Raw genomic sequence first — 21,134 nt, forward strand, 5'->3', positions numbered from 1 at the left:
AATACCATTGACTACTATTAACCCAGATAATGAGTATTAACCTAAATATCAAATCATGCACAGGTTCAGTGGGTATTTTCTTACTCAACTGTAAGAAAGACTTTATGAAGGTGGCTGTATTGGTGTTGAGTGCAAATGGGATCTTCTGGGTGTAAATGCTGCTCCTTTGTCCTGAGCAGCATGGTTATGTTTGGAATGTTCACTGATATGCAGGTCCTGTGAGAGCAGCCGTGTTGTGTGAATGGAGAATGAGGCACGTGCTGCTAGAGAAGACAGACCACAGTAAGAGCTGCTTTACACCAAACACACAGGTTCAGCATAGCAGTGTGAACGGCCTTTGCTATCCCAGCCAAGCTGTGATTAAATAAAGTGTGGGCATTAGAGTAGCTCATAAGAGACAGCAGAGAGTTCCAGAAGGGCTATGATTATGCAGCTTTACATTTACAGAACAGACTCCGTGGTCAGATTCCATCCTACTTAACTCCAGTAAGGCAAAACCACAGACTCTGAAAGCTGCTTCTTCGCAAGAGCTTTTTTTTTCCATCAGCAACCGCTGCCTCCATTGTATTGATTTTGTTTCTATGATTAGAACAAAGCCTCAGAAATGGAGGTGGAATGGATTTCTTATTGACCGAGCGGTTAAGAGGAAAAACGCAAGGTAATTTCAATGTCAGTAGTATGGTTTATTAAAGACAGCACATTTTAAATCACCATGTGAAATTACAGCACTGCATAAAGCAGTGCTTTATTACTGGTTACATTTTTTTTAAATAATAAAAAAATAAAATAAGCATTCCAGACACATAAAAAATCACTCAGAGAGAAAGTGCAAATACAAAGCAGCGATCAAAAATAACTCCGAAGCCTCTTTGTGATAGGTCACATGCATTCATAGTCATGACTCAAAAGATCTCACTTACTGTAAAATCTCTAAAGCATGTCTTGAATGTGCACATTTGAAATAGCATAAATTTTTCCCCTTTTATCCAAAAGCAAAAGATTTCCAGACTCTGAGTTTTTAGCCCCAGCATCCAGTGTATGTCTTCTCACACTATACCAAGGTCCTTTAGTATGGCAACATTGACTATACAGTACTGTTAATGTTCTTCCTCCTTTCAGTACGGTTTTTGATTGACTCGTGGGATAGGATTCATCATTATGTTATCCCTTTAAAAAGAAGTAACACAAAAAAGTGAGTCATGCCAACAGCCTGACACAATGCATTTCTATGTGTCTGAGATTCAGCAGTTAAAACTCACAGATACTCATCCTTGTATTTCATCCGACGGTAGAACTTGGCCAGTTTAACAGAGAAAATAATGCTGGGAATGAGGAAGACCATGCACCAGCCCAAACTGAACCAAAAGGCATTCTGGACACAGAGAATATGTCAATGAATTAATTAAAGTGGTGAGATAAATTATAGGCTTATGCCATAATAATCTTTTTATAAACACTTTTTTTTTTCCCTATAAGACATGTCTTTTGTACATAGATTTTCAAATAACCCTACATAGAAATAGATTATGGGGGAGGGAGGGGTGAAGCAGAAAGCATGCTTACCAGAGAGTCCACAAGCTGTGAGCAAACTAGATTTTCTACAGTGTTGACAGTAACAGCAACTGGTCCACAGCGTCCCACCTTTTCAGTAATCTGACACACACATACACACAGTACAACTAAACACTCGATTCAGTCTGGAGTTTTTGTCACAGTCCACCATAGCCAATATGTACACATCATGCAATGTATTTATATAAATGATCATAGTAGAGTGCCAATCTGTGTTAGAATTGTAAAGCTAAGACTTACTGTTTGGTTGGCCCATTCAGCAAGCGTTGTGAAAACTCCAATCTGACAGTCTACAAATTCAGTCAATTTCTGTAGAAGCATGTTTATCAGTTTAACATTTTACAGCCATTTTATCAATGGCTACAGTATTAATGGTACACTGGTGCTGCATGATTATTCTGATGTAACTGTATAATCATGTAAGTTCGTCAATGATCTTGCTGTTCAAATTGTGTATCGGATTAAGAACGCTTATTGAGTTCTAGGCATTTAGTTATAATGTACTTATAGGTGTAGTTTGAATGCTGATTATAAAACATATTCACCAGCACACTTACCGATTTCACTGTTTGTGCTGTGTTGTTCAAAACATCCTGAGCAGAATTGACTTTCTCCAGAACATTCTCCACAGTGCCCTAGAGCAGAAGAAACTCCTGTATTTCATTGTTTTTCTTACTATAGGTTATGCACAAAAATCCATTACAATCTAACATGAATCATAAATGGCACAGTGGGACTTTTAAGAAGAAGAAGCCTAAATCCAACAAAATGATTTCTGTTTTGGGTTCTAGAGGGCAGTGTAGAGCACCAATACACCAAATTCAAGTCATGAATATTCATATAATTAGCTGATGTGGCAAAGATGTTCTAGAGAAAGGAGAACACTGATCTGCAACTTACATTTTGTTTTCTAGAGGCATCATAGATTAGCACATTGGGCTTTAACACTAACTATAGAGAATAATTACGCTCATTTCAGGTACTCTCTAAGCTTTCCATCAATTTCAGTGTGTACTTACATTGATGTGTGACATTATGTCACTGAAAAGCTCGATTTGAGAGGCTAAATCCATCTATAAAATAGAAAAACATCCTGTATATTGGACAGAACCAACCGATGCATAAAATGAAGAGAAATGGATATGGATACTAGCAGATATTGTTTTCTGTTAGTATCTACATAGTGACACCTCAGTTATAGTAAGGCTTCAATTGTTTTCAGTTTCAGTATGTTGCTCTTTTGTGTTCAGTGAACATACCAACTGAGGCTTGATGGTGGAATTAATCTGAGTCTGGATGAATCTCAGGTCTTTTGCCTCATTTTGTAGTTCAGCTTTAACAGTGTCATTGGTCTGAAAAGTAAGTAATAATACAATATAACATAAACCATTAATAACGAGTTTGAGACTACTATTAATTATTACTGTTTTGGTAGATAGTGGAACTTCTCACAGCATAACAGCATAAACATCTTAATCACAAGCCAAATACTAGAGCTTAACAGGAAACTATATCTATAAACAGCATACAGTACCATAGCATAAAAAAAGGAAAATGTTTACCTGTTTTTTAACCAAAGCATCCAATTGGTCTGCAAGGTAACTAAGATTTGTTGGAATAGTAACCTAAACGATAAATAGCAGAATATTTACTTTTTTTTTGGAGTAAACATTTATTTTATATTCATCACTTATTGTGATGCAAAGAAAGTTTAACAATAGTATTTATTCTAATTATTATTGCAAAAGTCTACATCATAACATAATTCTTGTTTGTATATCCCAGGTTGGAAGGTAGCTGAGGTTAATGCAAAGGACCAGTCATTGTATGCCCCCTCTTAAGCACTTAAGGTCCACATTAAAGGGCCAAAGAATAGTATTTTGGTAGAGGTGAGATTAAAACTCAGAGAGCTGATTTAGTTAGGAACTGTACCTTCTGCATAATGCTACTGACGTTCACACTGCTGGCTGTAGCAGAGAAGCTGCTCAGTTGCTTCTTCGTCTCAGAATTGAGCAGAACGATGCTGGGTAAAGTGATATTGCTGCTCTGAAGCACCTCCTGCACATGTCCTGTGTACTGTTCACCATCAAGAACACGAGAATATGACTGATTTTCTCACAGTATGTAAGATATTGTAGGTCAAAAATTGTTAGATTACTGAAAACATCTAATCAAGTGTCAATATATGTAAATGGTATGGGGAGTCTAGGAGATGACTTATTGTTCTTACTTTGGAGACATTAAGATAGTCATTGAGGTTAATAATGTCCTCCAGGTGGAGGGTGTTCCATAGAGAGTTGTTCATTTGGCAGTCACTGTGATTGATACATGATACAAGTTATCAATGACAAGCAAAAGCAGGAATTGATAATACAGTGCCTAGAAAAAAGCTAAAGTTTTATAAAGATGAAAAAGAAACTTCCAAACTACTTTAAGTAGACACTACTCTTTAATTTCATGGTCACGTGGATACCTGTGGGCACAAGACTCACTGTAAAGTTTTAAAACAAACTTCTTCTTATCTAAGTGTAGAAATGGGTTGCTTTGAAATAGCTTTACATTTTTTATTTTCCTTCGAATGTCTTATTGTGTGTGTGTGTGTGTGTGTGTGAGTGAGTGAGTGAGTGAGTGAGTGTGTGTGTGTGTGTGTGTGTGTGTGTGTGTGTGTGTGTGTGTGTGTGTGTGTGACTCACTTATACACATTAGTGATAGTAAGGTTAGTCTTAAGTCCTAGGCTTTGAGACAACTGGAATCCTGGAATCACACCTGGAGTGTCAATGATCTGTAATTAAAAACACAAACAAGCACAGTTAATGTATTGGTCATATCATTATGCATGATGCAATATAAACTTCGGCAATATAAAAAATAAACGAATGGATCTGTATTTGGAAAACTAATACAATATATTATCTACAGTATTTTACTTGAAAGAGTTGCTGGGTCTTCCATGGCACACAGATGAGGGTATACATGTTGCCCCCTACTAAGAAAAGGATCAGGACTATTATCATGAAGATCCAAGAGAATAAAAAGCTGAAGCCAACACCCCTGCAATCAAACAAAAGAAACATAGTCAAGCATTACACAGTGCTATAGTGCGATCTGGATAAATACTTTTATACAAAAGATATGAATTTTTTTTCTGATTTAAACAGAATGTGCTGTCTCACACACTCTGGTCATGTTCTTATGCAGTAAAATAAAGTGGTAAGGGCAGTAGCGGCAGAAGCTGGAGCAGCAGTCTGCTGTAGGATTTGTACGTACGCCATGAGGAACAGTCCACCACAGTTTGCTGTGCTAGAGCGATCAGTTGGATCGTTTTTAGGCACAAGTCCTGACGGGCCAAGCATCAATCCCAGCAGATTACACATAACCACCAGCAGAATGAGACAGCACAGGATTATTGCAATAATCCACCTACACACACATACAAGTGCATACACAATTTCATCTTTTCCTGTGTCCATAACTTTGCCACAGTGCATAACAGAAATGTCTTGTATATATAGGGGAGTGATAAATTCGTAGAAAAAGGATCATAACATTTATTAATAAACACCATACTTCCAAAAAAATATTCCCTCAGTTGGTGTTTTGATGATGGTGCTGAAGAACACTGTCTAACGTGTCACACCAATATTCTTCATAGTGGTTGAAATCAGATGACTGTGAAGTCCATAGCATAAGATTTACAGTGCTGTGAAAAAGCATTTCTTCTGTTTTTGTGTGTATCTCATACTAAATTGTTTCAGAAATTAAAACAAAATCTAAGATAAAACAAAGGCAACCTCAGAAAACACTGAATACCGTTTTTAAATGATAATGTTAAAACTCAGCACAGTAGTGATCCTTCCCAGAAGTGGCCGACCTTCCAAAATTCCTCCAAGAGCACAGCAACTCGTCCAGCAAGTCATAAAAGAGCCAAGGACAACATCAGTTTACCTACAGGCCTCTCTTGCATCAATAAAGGTCACTGTTCATGATCCACTGTCAGAAATACACGGAGCAAAAATGGCATTCATGGAAGAGTGGCGAGGTGAAAACTAATGCTAACCCAGAAGAACATTAAGGCTCATCTGAATTTTGCCAAAACACACTTTGATGAAAAGTCAAAAAAACTTTTGGGAGAATGTTCTGTGGATTGATGAGTCGAAAGTGGAACTGTTTGGAAGATAGGGTCCCGTTACATCTGGCGTAAACCAAACACAGATTTCCTCAAAAAGAACATCACATCTACGGTCAAGCATGGTGGTGGAAGTGTGATGGTGTGCGGATGCTTTGCTGCTTCAGGGCCTGGGCAACTGCCAGTAATTGAGGGAAACATGAATTCTGCTCTCTACCAGAAAATCCTAAAGGAGAATGAACTGTCTTCAGTCCATAAATTGAAACTCAAGCAGAACTGGATTATGCATCAAGATAATGATCCAAAGCATAGGAGTAAATCATCCTGGAAGTAAGTGATAGACTGAGCTGCAGTTATCGGAAGCCTTTGGTTGCAGTTATTGCTGCTAAAGGTGGCACTACCAGATTTTAAGTTTAAGGGGGCAATTAATTTTTCACATTGGTGATAGGTGTGCGATAACTTTTTTTTTTCCATTAACAAAAATAAATAAATAAATAAAAACTATATTGTGTTTTTACTCAGGTTGCCTTTGTTTTATGTTGCATTTCATTTGAAGCACTAAAACTATTTATTATGAGATATACACAAAAACAGAAGAAATCAGCACTGCAATTTCACAGCACTGTATATCATTTTGATACTCAAACCATTCAGTAAATCCCCATGCCAGTGGTCATTGCCATCTTGGAAGACAACATTTCCATAGGGGCCCAGAGTGGTGCAACAAAAAAGCATTTGCCTTATCATCAGGAGATTTTAAGTTCATATGTTGACAATGCCACAGCCATCTGTGATGGCTCCAAGAGCGCATCATTGGCCATCCTTTCTGGGTGGGAGGGATATCATTACTTGTTCCCCTGTCAATCAGAGCATCCGTGAGCTCATTTATGAGGAAGAAGTGAGATAGGAACTCGGATTCCTCCGAGTGTGTTACGCTGCCTAGTGACACATCATGAGCAAGAGCAGAGGTTGGCTTCACATGTCTCGGAGGAAGTGTTTGCCCCAACCCTCCCTGATTGGTAGTTGTCATGTGATAGGGGAGCATTAGCTAGTGGATGGGAACTGGTAAATTACCAAACTGAAAACATGAGGAAGAGACCACTCCTATCATGATAGAAATGTTTCATCATAGGATAAAGGTGATCAGTCAAAATAACTTTGTACTGATTTCCAATGACCTTCCCTCTAAGGGCACAAGTGGATATAAAGTATAACTGAGTTACTTCTTTTTCTTCTTTTATTTGTCACCCATCTATATATTTTTATATAGCTACTGCTCATCATACTTAATATTTTTCACAAAATAAATATGCAAACATCATTAAATGTTTAAAACCCCCTCTATATTAATAAACACTAAGAGTGATTAGTTGCTACCTGAGTTTCTCTGCCAGGTCTATGGTGGGTGTGTAGTTCTTGGTTTCTTCTTGTACAGTACTCAGGCTGTTAGAGAATTCGGTCAATTGTTGAAGTGGAATATCACTAGTTACCTGTGAGACCTGGTTCTTTATGGTTTGAAGGTCCTGTTGAACCTCTTTACAAATATAAAGGGAAAAAACAAGTGAAGAACACCTTTATGAACTACGTAAAGCAAAAAAGAACAGTTTTAACAGTTGCATGAATATTTGAGCATAAAACCTCTTTTATTCCATTTTATAGTACAAAGTAAACTGTACTTAGTTATCACAGATATATATATATATATATAACTTTTTTAAAAAAGTAATAAATGCACATAATTGCAGTTATTAAACACAGATGCAAACCTTTACTAACAGTAAATGCCAAAAAATAAATAAATAAATAGACAACTGGATTCCTCAAAGTCACCACAAAATGTACTTACGCTTCACACTGTCTCTGGTTGCATCAGTCACCTTATCAGGAATGCTTTCAAAGAAGTCTTTCCCCTGTGAGACAGAAAGGTATTGTGGAGTGCAAATTTTAGCATCCCCCATAGCTTCTGGGTGCAACTAATAATAATAATAATAATAATAATAATAATAATAATAATAATAATAACCTCTATATTACATTTTATCTACAAAATAAACCTAAATATATTAGAACGCCTAAGAACACTTCATTTTGATAATCCACTTTTGGGCAGTCTACACACAATGAACAAACCATGTATATTCTATTGTATGTGATTTTCAAAATGTCAAAATATGTGTATTCAACGTCCAACAAGATATCAGAAATTCCAGTAATAGAGTACATACGGACTGTATTTGAAATCACGATATCTTTGGAAACAAACTGATTGAGTCTATGGAATATTAACTGAAAATCAACAGCAGTAAATTAGACTATCCAAATAAAGTGAAAGCAAAAAGGGGGTGCTGATGGTCTATAGATTATCTGTAAACATTAACAACCCTTAACTGTTGATAACAGGTGATAACGCCTCATGATAAGTCACCTTTCAATCTACAGATGGTTTGTTGAAAGTGTGTAGAGTGTCTAAGGTGTTAATAATGTCTATGGTGATGTCTTTCTAATGACAGATACAGTAGATGCTTGAAAATCTGTGCATAGCAAAAGATTCATGGCAAAGCAACAATCAATATTCGTAAAATCTGATGAACATTACACCATGTACTAATACAATTATTCCGATATTTTCCAACTGCATGTAGAGAAAGAATGTACTGAAGATATTACTTTCTGTATTTGCATATTCAGATCAGTCTTCTCAGCCTGGTCCACAGCTGACTGGAGCTTACTAAGGCTGGATAACTGAAAGACACAACAGAACAAATATTATCAGTGTTTTTGTGGTGGTTGTGGGGTGTTATTTTACATATCGGTTTGAGTGAATCATACAGCATCATGGCTGACCTGTTGTATATTTGACACCAGAGGGCAGTAAATATCCCATGATTCCAAATGGTACAAATGTCTGGGTTCACTCTACACTAGATTTTTTTTTAAATTATCTTTCTCAAACAAGATTCTATTGCACTCTTCAACAGTACTGTGCAAAAGTCTTATACCACCAACTGTATGTGCAGCATGTGTTTGTAAAACCTATATAAAATGAGATTAACTGCAAACAAACTCTGATACCATAATAGAAACATTAATTATTTGCATTTGACATCTTTCCATGCCTTTCTCTAAGCAAGTTCAGCAATGAAATACATTTAGATTATAATTATATAAATTCTGTGGTGCCATGATAACCACTTTGGGCGACTGTGACTCAGGTGGTAGAACGGGTTGTCCACTAATTGTAGGGTTGGCGGTTCGATTCCCGGCCCACATGACTCCACATGCCGACGTGTCTTTGGGCAAGACACTGAACCCCAAGTTGCTCCCAATGGCAAGTTAGCGCCTTGCATGGCAGCTCTGCTACCATTGGTGTGAGTGTGTGTGAATGGGTGAATGAGAACCAATGTAAAGCGCTTTGGAACCACTAAGGTTAAAAAAGCACTATATAAGTGCAGACCATTTACCATTACCATTTACCACTAAGGATAACTGTTGAACTAGAGAGGAACAAGACCAAAAACACATCAGCTAATGTCACAGGAGCTTAGTGACATCTATCAAATGTGGGGTCGAGATTTGGTTTGATCTTGACATGTTTGACCTTAGCCCATTATGCATGATGAACATAGTTTAAGCTATGCCGGGCACCAAATGATAAGAAGCGAATACCAACTAGAACCTTCCTCTCTTACAGTCTTCCTCTCTTACAGTAGGTTTAACCACAAATCATGTTCCCATGCCTGTTTAAGAGAAAATTTATTTATATAATTTTTAAATAGTACCTCTAACATTTGTTTGATTTTTAAAAATATCATCAAGAGGTGTTTTTTAGGGGATACTGTAAAACTTGAAAAGGTATTCCTGACATAATTATGTAAACAGTATCTAATACAGTAAGCTTCCTCACTGGCAGACTACAACGTGTTCGCCTCGGAAAACACTCCTCCAGTACCCTCATAATGAACACAGGCACTCCTCAACGCTGTGTACTCAGTCTTATGCTGTACACTCTCTTTACGCATGGCTGTGTCACTGCCCAGCCCAGCAATGTCATCATAAAGTTCGCAGATGACACCACAGTCACTGGTCTCATCAGGGGAAATGATGAAACAGATTACCGGAAAGAGGTGTCAGAACTGGTCACATGGTGTGAGGCTAACAATCTCACACTGTACATCAGTAAGACCAAGGAGATGGCTGTAGACATGAGGAGGGGTGAGCGTTTCTATCGGCCACCACTGATCAGAGACTCTGAGGTAGAAAGAATGGACAGCTATAAGTTCCTTGGTGAGCACATTTGTGAGGACCTCAAATGGACAGAGAACATATGCAGCTGGTAAGAAAGGCCATTCAGAGAATGGACTTCCTTCAGAGACTGAGGAAGTTTGGTGCTGTAGAGAGTGTGTTAACCTGCTGTATAGCTGTGTGGTTTGGCAACAGCACATCACATGACAGGAAGGCACTACAGAGGTTGATAATAAGAGAATCTACAAATGGGCTAGCAACATCATCAGCGACCCCACCCATAGGTTCTTCACCCTCATGAAGTCTGGAAAGCGGTACCGAAGTACTGCAGCCAGGAAATCTAAGCTCCGGAACAGTTTATATACTCAGGCCATCAGACTGATCAACAGTCATCACCCACTACTACTTCCACCGGGGCCATCAGGAGAGCAACCCTCCCCCCTGCTCAATTACATTTTGAACTTACCAACTGGATTATCCATATACACAAACTTCACACTGTACTGGATTGATGAACATTGTCACTTTAACACTACACTTTACACTGAGACTTTATCATTACTTGTAATAAATCCTTTTTTTTTTTTCATTTGATTATTATTTTTTTTATTATACTGTGAAATGTTCTTATTTTTATAGTTCTTATTGCGTATTGTGTACAATTCCATTATGTTTTGTCTTGTCTTGTATTATATTGTTTCTTATGTCCTTTTACCCTGATGTCTTGAGAGGAATGGACAAAATAAGAATTTCATTGTACCAAGTACATATGACAATAAATATATTGAATCTGGAATCTTTAAGTACGGTAGATATTTAAAGAGAAATTAACTAATTAGGAATTAAAAAATTATGAAGAACAAAGTAAAGCCATTAAGGAGCTGAGCCTACTGGAGTCAATCTTCATGGCAACCCAGACAGGAACTCAATCACTAAGCCCATAACAACCATCACACAAAAACAGAGAACAATGAATGTGTCTTACCCAGAGTAATAAATTAGAAAACTGGCCTACATTTTGATTTGGCTCCTGAAAGCGTGTTTTTTTTTTTTTTTTTAATGTTACAGGCCTTTTATTCAACACAAAAAATTTTTACCTTCCTGTGTGTGAGACTCAGGAATGTGTTTTTGACACAAGAATATAGCAAAGGTCATCAAGGTATCATGTACACACACCTAGAGGTAATTCAGAGATGACAGAAAACTGGAGAACCCAGAGGAAACCCACATGGACATGGGGAGAACACACACAGAAAGTCCAAACAGACAGTAACCTGAACTCTACTACCATGCACTGTCATTACAGAATTACCTTTTTGTGTTTTTCCATAAGCCACTGAGGTGGAAAGATGTACTGTTTCAATATGGTCTATGAAAATCTGTCTAATGGATGGCATGAAAAACCATCTTCCTCCTCTTCAACTTCTTCCTCGTTTTAAAGTACACCAGCCTGTGTAACTGAATCACTCTCTTTGGGCCTCTGTGTTATATACAGCGTAGCCACAAACAAATTTTTGAAAATGACTTCCTTGTTTCCTTTGATCGGTACAGTAATTATTTCCAGTAATTGGGGAATATATGCTTCCCGTTGATGTACTGTATTTGCATATTCCCTTTCAGTTCAATCCTCTTTTGACACTTTAGACCAGTGGTTTTCAAAGTGGGGGTCGCGGCCCCCTGCGGGCCGCCAGGGGGTGTGAACAATTTGGTGTGAAAAATAAATTCTCACTCTCAGACAACCACACACATACACACAATCAATTCCTAATGTAATGTAATGTAAAGATGTAAAATGTAATTATTAATTTAAAAAAAAAGGTGGATATATTCAGAAGTCTGTATTTTTAATGTGTTTTAAAGACATCTTGCGAAAGGGGTGCCTCGGTCAAATGTTAATGCCATTTGGGGGGCCTTGCCCTGGAAAAGTTTGGGGACCCCTGCTTTAGACTACCATATTAGCCATACACAATGGTCACACATGATATTACGATTCAGTGTTGATTAAGTATTGTTAATTACCAGCCAAACTATGAAATGTTTGGAGCCATGTCTGTTTTCTAAAGCCGGATAGAACGTTATGTGCGAGTTTCCTTATGCATGTCATTGCCAATTATTTTGGTGAGCTTCACTATATTCGTGCATTGACAACAAATACAGACATGTCACGATTAACAGCTATTGAATATGCTTTTGAACAGCATTCTGGGCCATGCAGCAGACTGCAGTATGATGACACGGTTATCTAAGAAAGCCTTTATAAAAAATAACAAAAAAGGATACAAAAGCAGTTCGAGATCTGACAGTAATGCAAAGACAAATACTGTAATGAGGCAAAGAGATGCCAGTGCCTTGCTCTGTATCACATATACACTTTTGTTTCTGCTGTCACATAAAGTGTTTTCATGCCTTCTATTCAGAAAACATTAGTTTTACTTCTAAAAGTTTTACTTCTAAACCTGTGACTAGTTTTACTTCTAACTCTGTGGGTAGTAGGAATTCAGCAAAAAATAGTTTGAAAGTCAAATTAGGGCAGTGGTGGTTCAGCGGTTAAAGGCTCTGGGTTACTGATCAGAAGGTCAGGCGTTCCAGCCCCAGCACTGCCAGGCTGCCACTGTTGTGCCCTTGGGCAAGGCCTTTAACCTTCAACTGCTCTGCTGTATAAATGAGATAAATGTAAATCACTCTGGATAAGGGCGTCTGCCAAATGCCATAAATGTAAATGCTGAATTCCTATGCATTGCTGTTTAAGTTAAAAGTGAAAAATAAGATTCTCTGTAATACATTAAATTTATCTCATATGAATATCCATCCATCCATTTTCCATACCGCTTATCGTACACAGGGTCACAGGGGAGCCTGGAGCCTATCCTAAAGAAGGAGGGGGACACCCTGGATGGTGTGCAAACCCATTGCAGAGCACAATCACACACAGTCACACACATTCACACACTACAGACAATTCGGACATGCCAACCAGCCTAAAATGCATGTCTTTGGTCTGGGGAGGGAAACCGGAGTACCCAGAGGAAACCCCTGAAGCACAAGTGGGACATGCAAACTCCACGCACACAGGGCGGAGGCGGGATCAGAGCCCGCAACACCAGCAGTGCGAGGCAACGTGCAAACTCCTAAGCCATTATGCCCCAAACACCCCCCCCCCCCCCCCACCTGAATATCAAATAAATGTAAAAAAAAAAAAAAAAAAATCCTAGTTATTTAGGTTCATAACAGTGGGAGCTAGTTTATCAGCAGCAATATTGGGATGTGTTCATGTTTATCACGCTTTAATAAATGTGCTCTTTCTTTAAAAAAAATAATAATAACAATAAGCTTTTGCTGTAATAAATGTATATTGAAAAGCATTTAGATGGATATTACTTTGTTGTAGGAAAAACAGATTCAATCACTTTTTGAGAGAAAATATTTCAACAAGGTGCTTAAAATGGACTATCTACCATACATATGGTTATTTTGAACACTGAACTAAAGCCCATTTTGCGCAGGTGTCCCTGCACTACAGTGTTGTGCATTATAAGGCAGCCAACACAAATACTATTTATGAGGTGGCATAAGACATTTGCATAGTACTGTTTTACCCCAAGAAGTTTATTACTTACTAAGAGCACAGAAAAGTGTACTAATTAAATTAACATCACTGTTCTGCACTCTCTAGGGCAAAAATTCTCAAAACTTTTGCAGCCAGGAACCCCAGGAAAAAAAAAAAAATCTACAGACTCCCTTAGCATGGATTTACATTATGAACTATTCAAATGTGTTCAATAATATTCTGATTCTGATTTATTAGAGCCAGTGCTTTTTATTCCTGAAATTTCCACCAATAAAACACAATAAGTCCAATTTGACATGATTTACAGACCTATATGTTTGCTTTTGTGTTACGGAGGTTTGAATGATTAGCACAGCTAGAACAATATTAAAAATCGACAGAGCCCCTGGCTATGCTTCACACCCCTGGGGTTCACTGGACCACAGTCTGAGAACCACTACTCAAGGACACATTGACTGAGAGAGTCATGGTCAGACTGAGTAATGTAAAAATGAGAGAACTGTGTTACTAAATACACATAGGCTCCACAGCATAAAAAGTTTCAAAAAAGGTTCCCCCTTCCTGCTTCTGTCAGAGCACTGTGATCTTTTTCCTTTGTCTGCTTGTAGCCACTAATAATGCTAATGTCCAATAACTGTGTGATGAAGGACTGAAGATTAAAGAAGCAGAATAAAGAGCCTCAAGAGTCCATGCGGTTCACTTAACAGTGGTTACTGAATTCCCTGGTCAAATTTCTGTTGGTTGTTCCACATGACAGATCAGATTACACTTACATTAATGCTTGTTCCCAGGGACAACTTGTCCAGTTCAGACTGCAAGGAGACACACTGATTGCAGCCTTGGCTGTGCAATGTCTTGTTGATGCGTGATTTCACCCCGGTCAGGTTTGACTGCAGCAAATTCAGCTCTTTCTGAGTTGTGTTCAATGTGTACAGCAACACACTGGTGTTTTGAACAACTGAACACACAACATTCAGATAAAAACGTTAAAAGTAAGAGATGCAAAAATACAGTAAACTATATGAATAAAATACACATATATACAAGACTCCAGGCAAAAAGGGTGATCGTATTTTTAATGATCCATTCTGACCTTTTTGACACTTAAATATATAGTCTAATTCAATTAATAGTCACTTTATTATATTGTTATTAAACAAATATAACATTATTAAGCCTATAACTAGATCTTTTTTATTTATTTCAAGCTTGAAATTGACTTATTCGATTGGCAGACATTTGTTCTTGTATTTACTGTATTTTTTAGAAAGAAGTAAATTTATTTTCCAATAGACTGACAATTTTAAGCTTGAAATTAGTAAAAATGTTTTGGATTAATGGCCTTATATTTGTTATATAATAATCTCCCAATGAGAAATATTAGGTTATTCCTCCTTTATTGAAGAATCAATTGTTAAGTTATAATGTTTGCAGTGTGTATATTTCTCATCTATTATTTTTACTTCCACAATATATAAAAATAAATTGACAGTTATTGATGTTAATATTTTCACACTTTTAACACAACTCCATTTACTACACATAGCGTAAATTTTGTTGCATTGGCTTATAATTCAATTTAAATCTCTCCATATTGTATAATACATCACCAGAAACCTTTATTATGAGCTGAAAGATTAACCATTTCTTGGAATGCTGGTTGGTTACTGAAGTCAGCCATTTTCTCATTTTTCTTTGACATAGTGTTTTAAAAATTTCATAATATAATATTATTTTGACAAACTGTTATGTGAAAGTATGACCATTGAATGTGTTATCACAACAAAGGCTAAATTAATTGCATTTGTAAGAGTTGAACAATCTAAAAAAGTAAGTAATAAGTGTGTGTTTAATAAATACATATTTTCCAAAGAATTTAAAGCAAAAACATTTACAAAAGATTGTTCCATTAATGTAAACTTTCAGTGGGTGAAATATCATTTCATTTCAAAGTGTTTTCTTTAAAAGACAACTCTATTTACCTTGTGCCATCACCGAAGCAGAGTCCAGGGCCGGCATAATAGCGCCTTCTATTCCTCCTTGGATGTCTCTGCCAAGCAAAGGGCCAATTTCTGTAGAATTTAAACAGAAATATCCGGTTCTGTTTAAACTCTTTTCCCACCAGACAGTTTTTATTTATATTAGTAACAGAAACACAACAATCACACAGCCAGCCACTTTGACTCACCTTTAATGTTATATGTAACATTATCCACAACTACAAAGCTCTCACTCACCACTTGGTCTATTTGCTGTTGAGGAAAAACACAAACATGCAGTATGCTAAGGGGTTTTTCATTTCTATTCTGTAACTAAACTAAATAACACACACACACACACACACACACACACACAACTTGACAAAAACTGTCACCAAGCCAAATCTTAGAATTGGTCTTAGAAAGAGCCTTATCATAAGCACTGTGCCTGTTAACTTTCCCGTAAACATTAAGTGTCTGTAAATGTTCCTGGTAGAAACACCAGAGATTATAATACGCAGTGTACTTTGTCTTGATATGTACTTAATACATAATATGATGTCAAATGTGCTTGCTAAGACAGAGAAGCCCTGGCTCTGAATATAAAAGTGCGCCCAACCCAAATAAAGCTATTCTTTATTACCATATTTACCTTGGGAATATTGGAGATGTAGCTTTGTAGATTTTTTAAGGTAGTGTTGAATTCACCTGGCGCAGACCTCACACTCTCGTGGGTGTGGTTATTGCTTAAGAACATACAAATATTCCCTGCACTAAGGATAAATATTAATTAAATCACACCATTTATCATAGCATACAGAACCATGAAGTGAGACATCAGTGACATACTGTATATAATGATATAGAGTACAGAGCACATACTATAATGTATATTCAAATCATGACTCTATACTTAAAAGTATGGGGGGGTAATAAGGAAGTAGTATACCTGAGATAAGGAAGTAGTATCCCATTACTGATAACAAAAAAACTATTAAAATTAAGCTGTACCACTAAAAGATGAATTGGGCAAAATGCTTCAAAGAGTCATATAGTTAAGAATGTGAGAAAGTGCTTTTGACAGGCTAAAATAATGACCTTTAAAGATTATACCTGAAATACCTGTAAGAAAAGAGAGTAATGAAGCTTTATTATATTATATATACCAGCCACTTTGCCACTTACAATATAAGGAGGGTGATTAGAAAAGTAACCCAGTAAAAGCTCCGTCGTCTGCAGTTGATGCTACTGGTCTGCTTTTGGTACATGTAGCCCCCACAATTCCCACAGCAACGGCAGCAAGCGAAACACAGGCCAATTAAGGGCATGAGGACGATGTACAGAATCCCAATGGCCACACACACCAGAAATCCCACCTCATAGCGCAAAACCTTCACGCATTAGACAGAGTAAAGAAATACAGATAACATTGATGACTTATCCAGGATGTGAAAACTATTGATTCATACTGTATACACTGACTATATCCAAGTGTTACACGGAAACTTGTACAACTTTGTTTTCTTTGTTTTTAAGACAGCTGTAAATGAATACATGGAAGCTTTTCTTTAAGAACTTTTTTCAAAATTGATAATGGCAATATGAACATTATGAAACTCAATGATATATTCTGCTAGTCGATGCACAGAATATATTTATTAAAAACACTGGCACATGACACACAAGCATGCAGTGCTTATGACTGGGGGATAATTTCCTACTGTTTAAAAAAACATAGCTGTGTTTGCCACCACATTTGGCCAGAACAGTATGAAGATTTTCCTATCATGCATTATTTCTCAAATGTTATGTTTCTGTTCACTCTGTACATACCTCATTTAGTGCTGTGGTATCTGTGATGCCCTTAGAGTTCAGAATTTGAATGAAAAGATCTGTTAAAAAATGAAATGAAATAAAAAGTTTTTATATCTTCACAATATTAGCATAGCTTACTGCTCCATTTTCTGTTCAATATCAAAAATATAACGACATTTTATATGCATACTCCTTGAGAACACGTTCAGCTTTGACTTTCCACTCAAACATCAATATAACCTTGTTGTGTATGTGTAGAAAGCTCCCAAGCACAAGATATGCTACAGTTATTCAGTACAGAAGGAGCACTTAGTGCATTTCAACCCACAATATTTCATACATTCAGCACACATAGTATGAAAGAATATTTTATTACATATAAATTTGTTATATTGAGCAGCAGGATTGATATACAGTATTTTTCAGCTAATCCTTTTACAATTAAAGGTCACAATGTTCACCAATTCCTGTGAAAATGCTCTCACAATGTGAACTTGTAAATGCTCAACAGTAAAGGTACAAAAATACAATGATTTCTGTCTGAAAAGGAAACTATAGTTACTGTGGTCTGTGTTTACCCATTCGGAATAATTTACACACAATACATTTAGTTCCATCTGATTTCCATGTTGACACAAAGCATAACGGATCCATGCCTATCTTGTTTGTAAAGTATCCAAAACTCTACATATAAAAAGCAGGTGGCTGATCGGGAAGTATTGTGAATTACTGTCAAGATAGAATGGTGAAACACATTTCTGTGAATTGAACCATTTTCTACACCAATTCAAATGAAAAAAAAAAGCACTCGTTCAGTATGTATTGAGTCTGAAGACTCAATACTTAACAAACGAGGCATTTTTAGTTCTGACCTCTGATCATTTCATGGCTAAAAGTACCTTAAGTTAAAGAGGTTTTATTTAGAGTTCCCATTTTCAAACCTATTTCAAGTCATTTCATCTCATCAGATCAATCAAGCCACTAGTGAAGGTTACTCATATTATACATGACCCGCTAAAATGATTTACTTCTATTCTAAGTTGTTTTGTGTTACCAGGTCAATAAAACCTGACTACAAGGTCACTCCTTATGTACACAGCTGACATAATAGGTGGCGTAAACTAGGCTTCTCCAGCATGAGAAATATTTTCCCAAACAACTTTGTGGTTTGTGATGAAAAAGCTCTTAATGCTGTTTTTCTGAGAACCTGCTTTAGAGATAGAGATAAGGACTTGCTTCACTATGGGGTTTTTTATCTTGATCTAATCTGTTCTCACTGTAGCAAAATCTGATCCGCTTGTTTTTAAATGTGTTTTGGAAATATATGTGACCAGTCTCTGTGGTAGGAGTGGTAAAGATCAGCTTCCTCATATTCCAAATAAATATACATGTTTAAATTATGATTCTTTACAGTATGAAAAGCAAAACTTAGAGTGTAAACTTCAGGAGGTAACCGTATTCACTTTTGCCTAGCTACTGATTAACCAGCTGTTTAAATAAGGGTTTATACATTTAACAGAACTTAATGGTCTTTCTCTAATTACCTCCCTGCTGAATATATATATATAAAACTTCCTAATGGAGATTAAATGTTGTTAATATTAGGTACTGATAGGTAAATGGTTAATAGAAGCCAATTTTCATTAGGAAGTATTTTTTCCAGCAAGGCTCATTTTGTGTTCTCATCATGGTATCATTTATATTTTGTGGGTTTTTTTTTTTTGTCATGCGAATACACACCTGAACAAATTATTTTATATATCATAATTGGATAATAAATTATACAATCTTAAATGAACACCATGCTCTCACTACACATCACCCATATCTTATAGTCTTATATGCAAAGTAACATTTGACCGCATATAGATTATTTGCAATGTAAATTCAATTATGTCCTCCTATCTCTTCTTGTGTGCCATATTTCACGCAACACAAGTGCATCACAAGAAAATACAGGAAAATATTACTACAAATAGAAGAAATTAACTTACCTTTAGGGAAAGGGTTGGGTTGGACAGAGCTCAAAAAGGAATGGACGATAGATGACATAAAACCTGTGTCAAATGGAGGTTTATGGACAGACCAGGACTCAGGACTGTCCAGTTCTGGAGGAATTATTCCGGCTGGACAATGCTGTGTGCTTACACATGTCCGAAGAAAGAGCAGCAAGTTCACCACACCAAGAATTAGCCTCATACTGGTCCCCATTTTGGCAAGAAGTAAACAAATAACTGTCTTTTAACTCATCATTACTAATCTTTTACACCTTCCCACTGCATCTGAGAGACAGAGAATGAAATGGATATAATGGGAACACGAGATATGGGTTGTTATTCAGTGTAGATTATGAACATAACTGCACCCTGGCTGAACTATATTTGCTCACACTAAAGTTTCAAAATATTCTTCATGACTACTGCAAGTTTTATGAAATCTGACATATGCTCACATTGAAACTTGTTAAATTCTCGTGTGTCACGTATGTACAAACTGCCTGACCATCACCTGATAGTTCTTCCCCTTCCAATATACAGCATCAAATATTTTCATACCACTGGTAGAAAAATAGAAAACAAACTAACCAATCATGTACACACAAAATGCAAAGTGAGACACAGTGAGGACTTAATTGTGTTACTAACATGTAGAAAGAGAAGTGCTGGGACATTACCTGTGCCCTCAGGAAAGAAAATCTTGCTGTGTCCAGGACAAAAGAGCTTGACTTGCCTAGGTAATAAACAGAGTATGTCCAAAAGAAAGCTGATCTGCTATCTGTAGTTCACGAATGCGATTAGAATGTGAGTGACCAGAGACCAACCACAAAGGGAGTGAGAGAAGGGGAGGGCTTCTGTTTGAAAAGGAATTTGAACGGAAGGTAAAGAGGGTAGGGAAGAAACTAGCAATAAGTTATACTGCTTTTGTCAAAATAATTCAACACTTAGAATACACAGAGAGAATCTAGTTTCTCAAAATAATTTAACTCTTTATTAAACAGCCACAAACAGAAGAATAACAACTTCAGGGTAAATGTAAAGTGTGTGCACTGTTGCTGAACACGTTGAAATTCAAGGTGATGAGGGTGCACAAGCATGTAATGGCACAGTCCCAACATGCAGGAACTTATCTAGTGTGATTAAAAGCCAGAAACAAAATTCTTATGTATTTGAATCATGAAAACAATTCAAGTTTGATTGCAAAACATGTGAGGGATTTTATTGAATCATGAATCGACAATAGCACACAATAGAAAAATTTTGATTTATCAAGCAGCCACTATCAAAGGGTTTAACCCCTTAGACATAATGTAATACCCTAAACTCAATCATTAAACTAGTCATAAAAACAAGTAAATGAGTTTTATCTTGCATCTCTTACATTGCAAAGATGAAAAAAGCAGCAGTATGAAGTACACACTCAAGACCGTGTAACTGAAGAAGATAAATACTGAATTCCACTACAAGATGTATTGAGACAAATAAAGAAGTAAATATCTTTGCTTACAACCTGACACCAGTGCAATAATATAGCATGCTGCATATCACATTTGCGCCGACGGTCTTAAAAAAAAAAATAAATAAAACAGCTTTGCATTTTGCGGAAGCGTAAACCGAAGCCTTTAAATTCATTTTGGGAATAGTGAGTCAGCATACCTTTTAAAAACAGCTATAAACCTTACCCTGAACCTTCTACTAAACTGTTCTTTATTGTACAAGTCCACTTTGCTGTTTCAGGCCAAGAAGAGAATTGAGACTTCCTCCTCATGAATTTTCAACCTTTGTACCTGTAAACACTTCAGTTTCAGTGCTCATCAAATAGGAGAGGAGCTGGA

General features: G+C 36.7%; 1 protein-coding gene across 3 annotated transcripts; it reads right to left on the reverse strand.

Annotated features, from left to right (window-relative positions):
- Nucleotides 1–668: 668 nt before the first annotated feature.
- prom2 (prominin 2) lies at nt 669–21,082 on the reverse strand. Of its 3 annotated transcripts, none has more exons than XM_053621339.1 (25): nt 19,977–21,082; nt 19,811–19,859; nt 19,297–19,584; nt 17,321–17,379; nt 16,673–16,878; nt 16,140–16,260; nt 15,697–15,760; nt 15,491–15,580; nt 14,282–14,466; nt 8,366–8,440; nt 7,545–7,608; nt 7,076–7,232; nt 4,840–4,992; nt 4,500–4,623; nt 4,266–4,354; nt 3,803–3,887; nt 3,505–3,648; nt 3,135–3,197; nt 2,832–2,924; nt 2,592–2,645; nt 2,130–2,207; nt 1,813–1,881; nt 1,564–1,653; nt 1,260–1,372; nt 669–1,167 (listed from the first exon to the last, which is right to left on the reverse strand). In XM_053621339.1, the coding sequence occupies exons 3-25, from the start codon at nt 19,511–19,513 to the stop codon at nt 1,116–1,118; spliced, it is 2,445 nt and encodes an 814-aa protein (XP_053477314.1). In that variant the 5' UTR covers nt 19,514–19,584; nt 19,811–19,859; nt 19,977–21,082; the 3' UTR covers nt 669–1,115. The 3 variants fall into 3 exon arrangements, with proteins under 3 accessions (XP_053477314.1, XP_053477315.1, XP_053477313.1); XM_053621340.1 differs by having other exon boundaries at nt 19,755–19,859; XM_053621338.1 differs by lacking the exon at nt 19,811–19,859.
- Nucleotides 21,083–21,134: the final 52 nt, after the last annotated feature.

This window comes from Ictalurus furcatus, chromosome 3, assembly GCF_023375685.1.
Source record: "Ictalurus furcatus strain D&B chromosome 3, Billie_1.0, whole genome shotgun sequence".
Taxonomy (NCBI): Eukaryota; Metazoa; Chordata; class Actinopteri; order Siluriformes; family Ictaluridae; genus Ictalurus; species Ictalurus furcatus.